At 49.0% G+C, this 13,329-nt stretch overlaps 1 protein-coding gene across 7 annotated transcripts in view; it reads right to left on the reverse strand.

Moving 5' to 3' along the window:
• The window catches only part of Mtcl1 (microtubule crosslinking factor 1), a 122,994-nt gene that overhangs the window by 47,968 nt on the left and 61,697 nt on the right, over positions 1–13,329 (reverse strand). For 3 of the 7 annotated variants that reach the window (XM_087902434.1, XM_087902436.1, XM_087902437.1), the window contains exons 4-6: positions 7,357–7,416; positions 5,931–6,008; positions 238–1,542 (exon numbers count right to left, since the gene is read on the reverse strand). In XM_087902434.1, the coding sequence (XP_087758560.1) occupies positions 238–1,542; positions 5,931–6,008; positions 7,357–7,416 (1,443 nt within the window). The remainder of the gene's footprint in view (positions 1–237; positions 1,543–5,930; positions 6,009–7,356; positions 7,417–13,329) is intronic. The other 4 variants (XM_087902438.1, XM_087902439.1, XM_087902440.1 and 1 more) reach the window with 2 other exon arrangements.

Below are 13,329 nucleotides of genomic sequence, written 5' to 3' on the forward strand. Positions count from 1 at the left end.
AAAGTGAACAGGGGAAGGAACAAGGAAACAAAAAGGAACTTACAAAACAAAATTAAAAGAAAGGAAAAAAAATGAAACCAGCCAAGAGAGGTTTGTTTGACGCCGAGGCTTTAGTACAATGCAGGTCTGAAATCAAAACCAAGCAGCCGTGAGCAGTGCGAACACCAGAGCAGCAATGCCAGCGAGGAGGAGGAAGAACGGGACTGAGCAGGGAGGCGAAGTCGTGAGCCCCCTTACCTGCAAGTCTGGGCCCAGCTCCTTCCCCAGGGTCCCGATGGGGGAGTCCCGGGACACAGACGTCACAGTGGACAGGAAGCTGGACGACTCTGTCAGGTGGGATAAGGGCGACAGACCGTCCACCATCCGGGTCATCTGCTCCAGGAAGGCTTGCAGTTCCTTCCTGAAAGCCTTCATCTTCACGTTGATGGTCTCCAACAAGTGGGGCTCGTTCTGGCCGCCCTCACCTTCACCTTGGACCCCAGGCGAGGCCAACCCCCTGCCCCGCAGGCCTGAGTCATGGATGAAACCGTCGGTGTCGGTGATGAGGCGCTCCACCGTCCGCTCAAGCCGCTGGGCCTCCTGCTTTATGGTCACCAGGCACTCGGTGTCTTCCCGGACCCTTAAGAGTTCTGCTGGGCACGGCTCACTCGCCTCTGAAGGCTTCCCACTCCCAAACCCTGAGGTCTTCTCGCATATGTCCTCGGAGTCACTCTCGCCACCAACAGGGCCTTCCCGCTTTGGCTGCGGCAAGCGGCCCTCCTCCCCGTCACTCTCCTTCTTGCCTGCATCGCTATCCGCGTCACTGTCTCGAGGACTCGGTGCGCGCAGCCCCAGGTGTGCAGCAAGGTCGCACCGCTGGACATTGGACAGCAGCAGCCGGTTCTCAAACTGCAGCTTCAGCACCTTCCCGCTCAGCTCATCGATCTGCAGCCTGGCTGACTTCAGCTCCTCCTGCAGGGGAACGCCGGACCCGGGACCCTTAGATACACCGTCCCCACGCCACCCTAACGACTCCTGGTGAGGCTCAAACTTGAACTTGCTCAGCTCGTGGGTCAGCTGCCGATTGTGGTCCTCGATCTCCGATATGGACCTCCTCAGCAGCTCGGCTTCTTCCTCCACAAACTGCAGGTGCCGGCGGAGCTCCGTGGAGGATTCCAGCGAGTCCCCGAAGGGTGAGGTAGGAATGCTTGGCACGTGGTCCCTGCCTGTCCCCTCCCGCTCGTGCTGAACCCGCATGTCCTCCATCTCTGCTTTGAGGCCACGGTTTTCCACCTCCAGTTCCACGATCTTCCGGCCCAAGATGTTGGCTTCCTCCTCCACCAGCTTCAGCCGCAGCTTCAGCTCTGCCTCCCGGGTGCTGGGAGGCCCACCCGCCTCCCCTGTGGGGAGGGGGCTGTCCACGTCACCGTAGAGGGACTTGTACTTCTGCAGTTCCTGCTCCAATTCGTCCTTTTCCCGGCCTAGCTTGGCCATCTTCTTGCGCATCAGGGAGGCTTCCTCTTTGGCAAACTGAAGCTGGCACTTCAGATCGGCGCTGTCATCCTGCCAGGCAAAAACAGCCCGAGGGAGGGTTATCTGAAAATATTAAACGCGTGTCTTATGATCCCTCACACCTCAACCCCAACACACACACGCACGCATGCATGCATGCATGCATGTACACAGGCAAGCACGCACGCATTCACAAACGTCATTCTTCCTGTTGGTGCTGTTGGCTTCTGGAGAGACAGGAGCCATGACAAAGCAGCAGTGAGCCCAGAACCTTTGCAGATCGGGCCCTGGGAAGACCCATGATTCGCTGTTTTGTCAAGAAACTGAACTGATAGTTCTGGGGGGAAACCATGAACATAAAAGCCACACAAGATATTTGTGAAGAAAGAGAACGTTAAATGAAGCCCAACATGTATCAGTAACATGGTGGCCCCTGGTAACTCTGTAGAGATCCAATATAGTTAACCATCAGGACCCAGAAAAAAAAAATCACCAAAATCGCTCATCCAAGCTGGTGGCAGAGCTAATGGGACTCTAGGACTATATACATCTACCCTGCGGCCACTATAAAACTCTCATGTGTCTGACTGGAATCTTCTACCAGGACAGGGAGGTTGGACAAGTGCTATGCTGGAGCCGAGGTTCTCCACAGACTAGCTGAGGTGCATGAACTGGGGTAACTCATCTCCTCCCCCTTGCATGCCTCCTTCCTCAAGTCCCCCAGAGGGACACGAGGACAGAACAGGGAGACAGTGGGCATCACAGAGCGTGGAAAGCTGAGGTCCTACGTAAGAACACACACGGACACTGAGAACACCCACAAGTGAACAAGAACCACTTCAGAGCCTTTACTTCCGTCCTCTGTTCTGGTTGCTGTAACTACAGGAAATTAAACACAGAGACCAAAGAAAGAAGCTAAGGGTTTGCAAATCTGGGAAGTGGTTCTCAGCAGAATACCAGAGAATTCCGAAGGCTCCCAAGGCAGGTACTCGTGGCCCTTGTCTGGCAGAGGTTAAGAAAGTCAACTGCCTTTTCAGCCGAGGTCCCCAGGCCTTGAAGCAATCTGTACTACCTTGGTTCTTAAGAAACTCTCTTCTTCTTTGTGTTCAGTAAATAGAACAACAGTGAAGTTCACAAAGCAGCCCTGTTTGATTGGCCTCATAAATCCCCAAAGATCAACGGGGGCAGGAGTGATGTCTGCAAGGGCTCCCTCATCACGTGGAAGAAGTACTGACACCAGTTCTGAGACTTGCTGCTGCCCAGGCTGTCACCCATGTGATGGAACAAGTCAGTCTTCCATGAGTGACTGACTGCTGTGCTCCCCCCATGCCTGACTGGCTGCACTACTTCCCCCATGGCTGACTGGCTGCTGTGCTCTCTGCATGCCTGACTGGCTGCTGTGCTCCCCCCATGCCTGACTGGCTGCTGTGCTCCCCCCATGCCTGACTGGCTGCTGTGCTCCCCCCATGCCTGACTGACTGCAGTACTTCCCCCATGCCTGACTGGCTGCACTACTTCCCCCATGCCTGACTGACTGCAGTACTTCCCCCATGCCTGACTGGTTGCAGTGCTCCCACCATTTGTGACTGACTGCAGTGCCCCCCCCATGTCTGACTGACTGCAGTACTTCCCCCATGCCTGACTGGCTGCAGTGCTCCCACCATTTGTGACTGACTGCAGTGCTCTCCCCATGCCTGACTGGCTACAGTGCTCCCACCATGTGTGACTGACTGCAGTGCTCCCCCCATACCTGACTGGCTGCTGTGCTCCCCCCCATGCCTGACTGGCTACAGTGCTCCCACCATGTGTGACTGACTGCAGTGCTCCCCCCATACCTGACTGGCTGCTGTGCTCCCCCCCATGCCTGACTGGCTTCAGTGCTCCCACTATGTGTGACTGATTGCCCTGTTGCACCATCCAGGAAGATTAATGACATTCTTTTTGTTTGTTTGGTTTTTGGTTGGTTGGTTGTTTTTCGAGACAGGGTTTCTCTGTAGCTTTGGAGCCTGTCCAGGAACTAACTCTTATAGACCAGGCTGGCCTCGAACTCACAGAGATCCGCCTGCCTCTGCCTCCCAAGTGCTGGGATTAAAGGCGTGCGCCACCACGGCCGGCTTTAATGACGTTCTTGAGCTCAGAGAAGTGCAGCTGCTCTGCCTCATCCTGCCAGCACAAAGCCATCTGGTAGAAACACATAGAAACGGCTTTCTTGGTGCCTCCAGCTTGCTGCTTGCCCATGTCTCCCTGACCCCAAACTCATGGAAGGAGACCTGAGTGACCTGGAAGATGCAGAAGAACTCCTAGCGCCCAACTGCAGAAGGCACGACGTGCGGAAACCCTTGGGGGCCTTGCATGCCCTACGAGTGATACACTCCACGGCTGTCCTCGGGGACCTCTTCCCCAACACACACCCTCTGAGCACTGTGGAGGGTGATAGGGTGATCTATCCACATCACAGTCTTCGAACTCTGAGAACTTCCACCCCAAGGATTTAATCTTCGTTAGGCAGACAAAAAATAAAATAAATAAATTAAATAAAATTAAATTTAAAAAAAGAGGGTTCCAAGACTAAAGTAAGAGTACCTGCCATATTTCTTTAGTTTTTTGAGACAGATTTCATATTTCATTTTCTGAGGCAGAGTCTCTCTGTGTAGCCCTGGCTCTCTTAGAACTCTCTATGTAGACCAGATTGGACTTGAACTCACAGAGATCCACCTGCCTCTGCCCCTTGACTGCTGGGATTAAAGGCGTGCACCACCAGGACTGGCTGCTCTACTCTTTTCACCACTAGGCAAAAATGGGTTCATAGATTGCGGGATTGGACAGGACTTTCTCGGACAGGTCTTCATGCACGTCATAAGGACACACTCGATCCTGACACGAACGAAGCACTCCTGCTCCTTCCCGCCCTCATTCCTTCACGGTCTCTTGAACGTCTGCTGAGTAGCAGCGATTGGCATACACTTCTCAGCAGCCCGGATTTCTCAGAACATTCTAAAGCAGAACAATGAAAATCGGTTTCCCAGCTTCCTGCTAGACGAAGGTGCACACCGACTCCAAACACACTGACAGGTCTCTGCTTAAAGGAAGCTACAGTACTTATCCATGGAGACAGGCTGTACATACTTTGTAACCACATTCTTTTAGGAGTTAAATGCAGGAACTTGAAGTACTCAGTCTATCTTTAACTGGGTAACCAGCGTGTGCCCGCTGGCCAGAACCGCCCAGATGACCCCGCTTCTATGTCCATCCGCGCAGACAAACCCTACTGTTGAGAATGCCAATCAAGCACAGACACCATCCCATCCTCTGCCTGCCTCCAGCCTGCAGCTCAAGGAGGCCAGACCAAGAGAGGTGCAGGGTCATCTGCCGTAACCATGTGAGGGCTTGGCATCAGAGGGCCAGGGAGGGTCCTGCCTGGCTCTGGAAGCAATTGCCTTGAAACAGGAGCCTGGATCAGGAGCCTGCAATCTCTCCTGGGGCAGAGGTGAACTAAGTTACCGGGGAAGGGGAATCCTCCACTAAGGTTCTGAGACTGAGACCATCATCTGCTTATGCAAGCAGAGTGTCCCTGACCCCTGCAGTCACCTGCCTTCTAGAAAACCTGGACCTCACACTATTCTCCATCCTCCCCCTCCACGTCATCCCCAGCACCACCGGCCCCATCTTAAGCCTAGACCAAGGGACAGTCACGGCAGCGATTCCACAAAGGGCTGGGAGGGTGTCCAGTCTGCGGCCCACCTGAAGATTCATCACTGTCTGGTCTTCTTATCCTTGAAGAAAGAAACTATACAAACAGCAGGCACACTGCAAAACGATGAAGCATGCTGCCAACTCTACCAACACCCATGCACACTACAGGACCTGCCACCAGAACCAAAGCAGGGGGCGGGGAGGGAGAGAGAACCCTGAAGCCTGATAAATGAAGGAAGGATGTGAAGGAGTTGGTCGCCCTCCCCGATGTCACTGCAGCTGAAGCAGGACCCACACTACTCTGAGAGGTCCAGGAAAGAAGGAGGGGTCCCTCTACCCAAGGGAAGCTGAGCTCAGACTGCTCTGAGGCGCAGCCCAAACAGCTGGCAGCTATGTTATTAGCATGTAACCAGAGACGTCTCCGGAACTCTGCCAAGACTCTAGCGGAGGGATCTAGGTAGAATCCTAAACTGGGAGTCACAAGCTTGGGTTTCAGGAGCCCATGGCTAGCTCCAGACACGGCATGAAAGCACACGCCAGACCCATCTTTCCAAGGGAAACTATTCCAACTATGGGCAGAAGGGGCAAGCATGGCGTGGGGTTGAAAGACACGGGGAACAGCACCATCACCAGCAGCCGGAAAGGCTTGTCAAGCAACAAAAATATAACGCTGCTGGTATATATTCTTTGGCTTGCAAGTCTGTCATCTAGCCCGCACCCCAGCAGCCAGCTGCCCGTGTGCCTACCTTACGCCTTGGTGCCGGCTTCCTTTGGGTTTTGGTTGCCGACCTGCAGTTCCCAGGGCGTTCCATTCCACCATTCTGCTGAATAGAAACTCCTTTCTCAATCACCCTGCAGACTGCGTGGGGCAACTCCACACAGCACGGGTTGCTTGTGCACACGCCCATGAATCTACAATTCCTGTGCCTGTCAAGTTATACCCGACCGCTTCATCGGTCAGCAACGGCACTGGGAGGAAAAGGCCCTTTGCTGGGCAAGAGACAGGGAACTAGAGACACCCAGCAGTGGAATGCCTTCAATTTTCCTGTGATCAATAGATTCTCAAATGGCATTTGGGGGAACTTGCGGGAGGATGAAAGAAATCAGTCTTGTGCTGAGTGCTCCAGTGACTCTGATTCTCTTAGGGACACGGGAACCAGGGTATGGTAGTTTGAATGTTCCCCATAGTCTCCAGTATTTGAACACTTGGTCCCTAATTGGCAACACTGCTTGGTGAGGTGTAGGAGGAAGTGCATCACCGGGGGCAGGCTGCAAAGGCCTTCAGTCATCCAAGTTTGAACTCTACTTCCTGCCTGAGCTTCAAGATGTGAGCTCTCAGCTTGCTACTCCAGCAAGCATGCCTGCCTGCCTGCTGCTACGCTCCCACTACCTTGATGGTGATGGACTCTGGTCCTTCTGGAACCGCGAGTCACCTTGGTTGTAGTGTTCTTATCACAGCAATGGAAATGTAACTAATACCAGAAATGGGGAGTTTCCAGGATGGTGTATACGGGCCCTTGAAGCCTCTTAGTAAGCCTGACTCACTGTATCCCTCTAATTACCGCCTGCTATTTTAGAGTCTGCTGGAACTATAGCAATAACACCTTTGTTCTCTTCAAACGCCTAATACTAAAAGCAATTTTAGAAAGAGAAAAGGAATCCAGAGGCAACTTCAAAAAAGCCAGACAGCCTTGAAGAATACAAACCCTGGATATAAAAGAGTGCCGAACTTTCTCAGTTTTCCTGTTAGAATGCTTTACTTTCCAGTACACGTAAGGCATTGAAAGCACACACACTCACAAAATAATGACATATAAATGACCCAGCCACCCAGTGGTTGCATCGTGACACTATGTGAATGGCTGTGAAGGCCACACCGCTTTCCGGCAGTTAGGGGAGCTGCCAGACCCTGGACTGCGCTCACTACGGTTTCCCACAAAGCCAGTGTGTTCTCATTCCTAACGAGAGCCTGCAGGTTATCAGAGCGAGAGAGACAGAAGGACGGCGCTGTGGATGTGTGTGGTGAGAAAATGTTCACCCTGAGAAGAGTGAGCGAAATCCAGTGAGCTGGCAGGAGATGTTTCTTTTAGTGTCCTAAAGGCAAAGAGGATTTTCAGAATGGGGTGGCTTCCTTCTGCGGGTTAGCGCTCCGCGATGAAAACCTCAGCTTACCTGACTAGCAGCTTTCTTCTCCTTGTGCATTTCCCGGCTGCCTCTTCTCTTCAGGGAGCTCTGAAAAAGATGCAAGCATCGCTTTGTTACTGAGGGGTCGGCACTTGTCCCTCCTGGCGAAGCTACCCAAGTCTAGAGAAAACAACATCCCTCTCCGTGACATTTAAATGAGGTTGTGTGTGTTTGGCGAGTCTCAGAAGTACCAAGGTAGTTGATGTTCTAATTACTGTCGCTGGGGAGCAGTCCTGGGTTAGTCTGTTAAACGCACCAAGTGGGCGGCTTCCATGAATTAACAGTGAAGAGAAGGCAGGAAGACAAACACAGGAAGTTTCAGAAACAGATACACAGTAGTTCTGAATGTGGCTTATTTCCTAATTACACTTTAACTATTATCGAAATTAATTATTGTGTTCTCAATGGTCGGAGTAAAAAGCAGAGGCTCTTATGGAGAAGACAGAATCTAGGTTGCAATATTATTAACAACCTAACACCGGTAAAGCAGCGCCTTAAGAATACTATAAAGCTCTTAAGTCATTATTATAAAGTAGCCTTGGCTCATGCGTCTGCCGAGATTCCATACGGTCACCGCTCAGTCTGTGGATGGGATCTCCTGGATCTGGAGAGACCAAATTCCATGGAAGCTCAAGCATCTTAAATAAAATGCTGCAGTGCACATTTTATTAAATAAATGTGCCTATGAACTCCTGGCACACTTTGAATCATCTCCAGATTATTTATAATGGCTAATATAATGTAAATACTATAAACAATTCTACACTATACTGTTCAGGTGGTGATAAGAAAAATATTCTATACACATACATGTTCTATACACATACAATTTGTTTTCAAGTATTTTTAATATGCAGTTGGCTGACCACGTGGATTTGGAGCCCCAGTGAATACATCCCATGAGGGCCAGTTAGTGACATCACAAGAGACCTCTCCCTGCTTCTAAGAGAAGCTGTAGCGAGTGACTGTGTGGGGTGGAGCCCAGCTGGCCAGCCTTTGCATCCCTGGCACCATTAGAGTCTCCTGACAGTCCTCTCCCTTCCTGGGCTCAGCTCAGGGGGTGGGGCACCCTCCTGGGTTCTCCTGGCCTGTCTTCATTAACTGGCTGACTTCATTAACTCAGCACAGCTCCCACTTGAAGTTACTCCCTCTCTGAGTACCAGGCCTTGCAGCTACTGTAGAGATTTTAGGTTTAAAAAAAAATCTAAGTCTAGTTATGTCTTAGTCTCTAAGAGGCTGAAGAAGAAAACCAGTAACAAAAATACTATGAAGGTTAGCCAAGTGGGCTGAGGCACAGTCTCTAAATGCTAGCTACAGGAACTGGCTTGGTTTCCTTTCGAGTTTTTAGAAAAGGCACGGTCGAACTAATTTAATTAGGACAACCAACCCCATGTGGACCATCTCCCACTGAGGACTGTCTCGTGTAATTCTGGGTTTTGTGGAGTTGATAACTAAAGCGAACCATCACAGAAGGAGACAGAAGTGTCTGCTCCTCTCAGGGTTACAGGAACAAAGATTCTATTAATTCTCGTTCCAGGGCTGAGGTGTAGAAAGAAGGTGGTGGCTAGCCTGTCCGTCACACAGTGTGCCCCAGCTGGACCCTGTCGCCTTTTTCCACCTCTTAACCTGCACTGGTTACTCCTCTGTGGCTGTGACAGAAACAACTTACAGAGCTTATTTTGTGCTGGGCAGTAGTGGCGCACGCCTTTAACCCCAGCACTTGGGAGGCAGGGACAGGAGGATCTCTGTGAGTTCAAGGTTTGGTCTACAGAGTGAACTCCAAGGCAGGTAACAAAACTACAGAGAAACCCTGTCTCGAGGAGAGAAAAAAAAAAAATTATTTTAGCCTCTAGTTCCAGAGGGCTAGAGTCCACAATGGCGGGGAAGGCCAGGCATGCTGGCTGGAACAGGAACCTGGCTGGTTATGGTTCCATTTACAGAGGAATCAGAGAGGGCGAACAGGAAATGGGTGGAGTGATTAACCCTCACAGCCTGTCCCCAGTAATGCGCTTCCCCCAGCATTACCCCCTCACACGGCATCAACAACTGAGGACTAAGTGTTTAAATATATGAATTAATGGAAGACCGTTCTCTTCCAAACCACCGCATGGAAGACAGTAAGTCCAGGGGCCCAGGACATACAACCCCCTCTTAGCTGCAGCGAAGAAAAATTCCCCTTGCCTCAGTCCTCTCAAAAGGACAAGGATGATCTTACCAACCGTCCTTCATTGGACACTTAAAATCGGGCACCACGCCAAGTCCTCCATTACACATCTGTCATGGCTAAATCCTTGTCCCCTCCCAGCTCCTATGTGGAAGGCCCTAAGATCCCGTGTGATGGTGTGAGGAAAGAAGGTCTCTGGGAGACAACCGGGTCTGGTGAGCTTTGGGGTGGAGCCACCATAAGGGGACTGATGTCATCCTAAGAGAAAAAGACACCAGTGCTGCTTCTGTGTGCTCTAGAATGAGCCTCCGAGGACGCAGCCTCTGCAGGACGCAAAGGAGCCTTGGGTAAAGCTCAGCCAGGCTAACACTCTGACCCTGGACTCACAGATTCCAAAACTGAGAGATCTGCGGTTTAGTCAGGGCTTTATGGAGGCTTTTTCTATTCCTGGTATGCTTGTGCCTGACAAATTTTCATGTGCCTTCAAGCACTAGCTATACGGAATATGACTGTAAAACACTCAGCGGTGATAAACAATAAAGAAATGCCTCTAAAAACAATTCTGTTAGACACAGAATTTTCCCGTCTATTAAAGACTAAGGCAAACCTGCATTCTACTGCGGTGCCTTGCTTGTTTACCTCTCATAATGAGCGACATCTTGACGGAGTAGTTGGCAGTACAGGATGTAAAACATCTTCAACATTTTTCATAGTTGATCAATATTTTGATTTCATGATTGTCGAGGCTAAGAACACCACTTGGCATGAATATGTAGTAAAAATAAAAAAGCAGAAGTATATTTAGAGTCTTTTCAGAAATGGCTGGAAATTCGCTCCTAATCTCAAGGCAAATTCATCCAAAAAAAAAAAAGGTTGTTTTTTTGTTTGTTTGTTTTTAATAAAACCCGAGTCAGCAACTTGGACAACAATCTTTAAAAAGAAAACATTTTAACACAATATGATCCTAAATTATGCGAACGTGAACTAATATGCTGAGGAATGATGGCAAGAAAACATAAAATTTTTACTTCTATAACTAAACCATTATGCTCTTATAAGAGCTGATTTTCTTTTCCAGGAAAAAAAAAAGGAAAGAAAAGAAACCTGAAATTCAGAACCCAACCTGATCCACGGAGTCTGAGGCAGCGTCCTCTGGTGTCAGGAAGCGTGAGGACACGCACTGTGGAAGTACACATACATGGTAGGTGATCAGCATGGGGCAACAGTGACGCCCCATGATGACAAGTGGGGGCCGTGCCAGATATGGGGTTGTGAGCCCGAGTTTAAGAAGCTCCGGTGTACACCACCCAGCCTGGGACATTTTGTTACAGCAGCCCAAGCTAACACTACCACCTGGAGCTGAATGACAGAGAGGAAGGGGAACGGATCAGCGCTGACCAACTGAAGAGTCAGATGATGTTGACACGCTCATACTAGGGACACCAGGTTTGGGACATCACCCTGTGTTCTTGGTCCTGGGTCTCTGCTGGTAGAGCACCTTCCAAGGATCATACAGTCCCTTAATCTCCCAGAGTTTGGCTATTTTTTTTTTTTCGTTTTCTTTTCTGAGCCTCTAACTGGCATGTTTTCTCACCCTTTCCCCCAAAAAGTCTTTCCTTCCTCCGCCCAAAAAGCCCAAAGAACTGTCCTGCGAAGCCACCCCACTGCCGAGGCGCCTCGTGCACAGCGATGAAAACGCACTTGTCGGCACTCTGGAGGCTTCTGAAAGATCTGAGCTGCAGACAGCACACATCCTTATTTGGAAAAGTCAGTCAGAAAACTGTCATCAGCAGGCAAAAATACCCCAAAGTCATCGAGGGGAATTATATTAAGACACACTGGGCTGATGAAAAGTACAACGACAGGAACCGATTCCCAATGGCCAAACCCTGAGGAGGTGAGAAGGGACAGGCAAGGACAATGGCCTCACAAGGTCCATGGATGGACACGGACCACCCAGTAAGTACACCCAACCTATTAAATACGACTTTCCCCCAGGAAACTCAGTGATAAGGATAGCAGGACAGGGCACATGCAACCCTGAGGATCAGGACCCACCGATGCCCTGTACTATACGAGTTGGTTGAATAATTCATTTCACACCCTATAGACAAGTGTCTTGAAACCAATTTATTGAAGACTGTTTGGAAATGTACTGCCAAATAATATCCAGCAAACTGAAAGTAACAGCAGTAAATTACACATGAAGAAAAACGAGAAGCCATGGTCACTTTAAAATCTTAAGGACGATTCCTGCAGAGCAAAGTAGCCCCCAAACTGTAAGAACACCAACTCTTCGTGAGCACACAATCACATGGGGATCAATGTCACCACCGAGCATGGTACAAAATAGCCAATCAGAATCTGGTTTTCAGAAGCCCTGACTGACTCCTTTAGTAGAGAACTGATAAGCAGCCCTTGCCTGGTGATAAAAGTTGGAAAATCATGCCAACTGTCTGAAGATAGAGCTCTATCTTTGAGCACAACTTGTCTCTGGGAAGAGTTGGCTGTGGTGGCACTTGCTAATCCTCCCACAACTCAGAAGGTTGAGGAAGGAGGACCAAGGTATAAGCCAGCCTGAACTACATAAAGAGACACAGTCTTAAAAAAAAAAAAAAAAAAAAAAAAAACAGAAACAAAAAAGCAATCTGCCTCTTCTGCCTTCACCTCTGCCTCTGTCCTCCCTCGTTTATCACAGGGCAATAACCCAGTTCAAAGACAGGCAAAACTATATTATTTGGCAGGGAACTACCACAGCTGATAAACATTTTCAGTAATGTGGCAAGATACAAGATCAACTCAAAAAACTCAGTAGCCCTCCTATATACAAATGATAAAGAAACTGAGAAAGAAATCAGAGGAACATCACCCTTCACAATAGCCACAAATCACATAAAAATATCTTGGGGTAACACTAACCAAAGAAGTGAAAGACTTGTTAAGTCTTTGAAGAAAGAAACTGAAGGAGATACCAGAAAATAGAAGGATCTCCCATGCTCTTGGATAGGGAGTATCAACAGAGTAAAAATGACAATCCTACCAAAGCAATCTACAGATTCAATGCAATCCCCATCATAATCCCAACACAATTCTTCACGGAACTTGAAAAAACAATACTCAACTTCATATGGAAAAACAAAAAACCCAGAATAGCCAAAACAATCCTGTACAATAAAGGAACTTCTCATCACCATCCCAGTCAGCATGCATAATAAAATAAAAAGGAAAACACATTGAAAAATGAAGCAGAATTGAAAAATTACATAAGCAAATATAACTAAAACACTGTGCCCTTCCCAGAGAGACTTCATGGGTCATTTCTTCAGATGCATTGTGACTAGAAAAACTACTGTTTTCACTTAGTTTCCAAACACAAAGATACATGAGGTTGTGAGTGACACCTGGTAGTGTTTTATAGCCATCTATCACAATGTTCTAATTTGACTTAGGGTATCGTTTTAATTGGTGTCTTATTACCATGATAAAAAAAATCCTTTACAGGGGTCTGGAGAGATGGCTCAGTGGTTAAGAGCATTGCCTGCTCTTCCAAAGGTCTTGAGTTCAATTCCCAGCAACCATATGGTGGCTCACAACCATCTGTAATGAGATCTGGTGTCCCCTCTGGCCTGCAGGCACACATGTAGGCAGATATTGAATGCATAATAAATGAATAAATATTTTAAAAAAATCCTTTACAAAAAGCAGTTTAAGGACACATGGGTTTATTTTGACTCCATCGTGGTACAGAAGTCACGGTCACCAGTGGCTGAAGGTGATTGTGGTTACACTGTTACAGT

The sequence above is a fragment of the Myodes glareolus genome, chromosome 27 (genome assembly GCF_982192425.1).
Source record: "Myodes glareolus chromosome 27, mMyoGla1.1, whole genome shotgun sequence".
In the NCBI taxonomy this organism is placed as follows: domain Eukaryota; kingdom Metazoa; phylum Chordata; class Mammalia; order Rodentia; family Cricetidae; genus Myodes; species Myodes glareolus.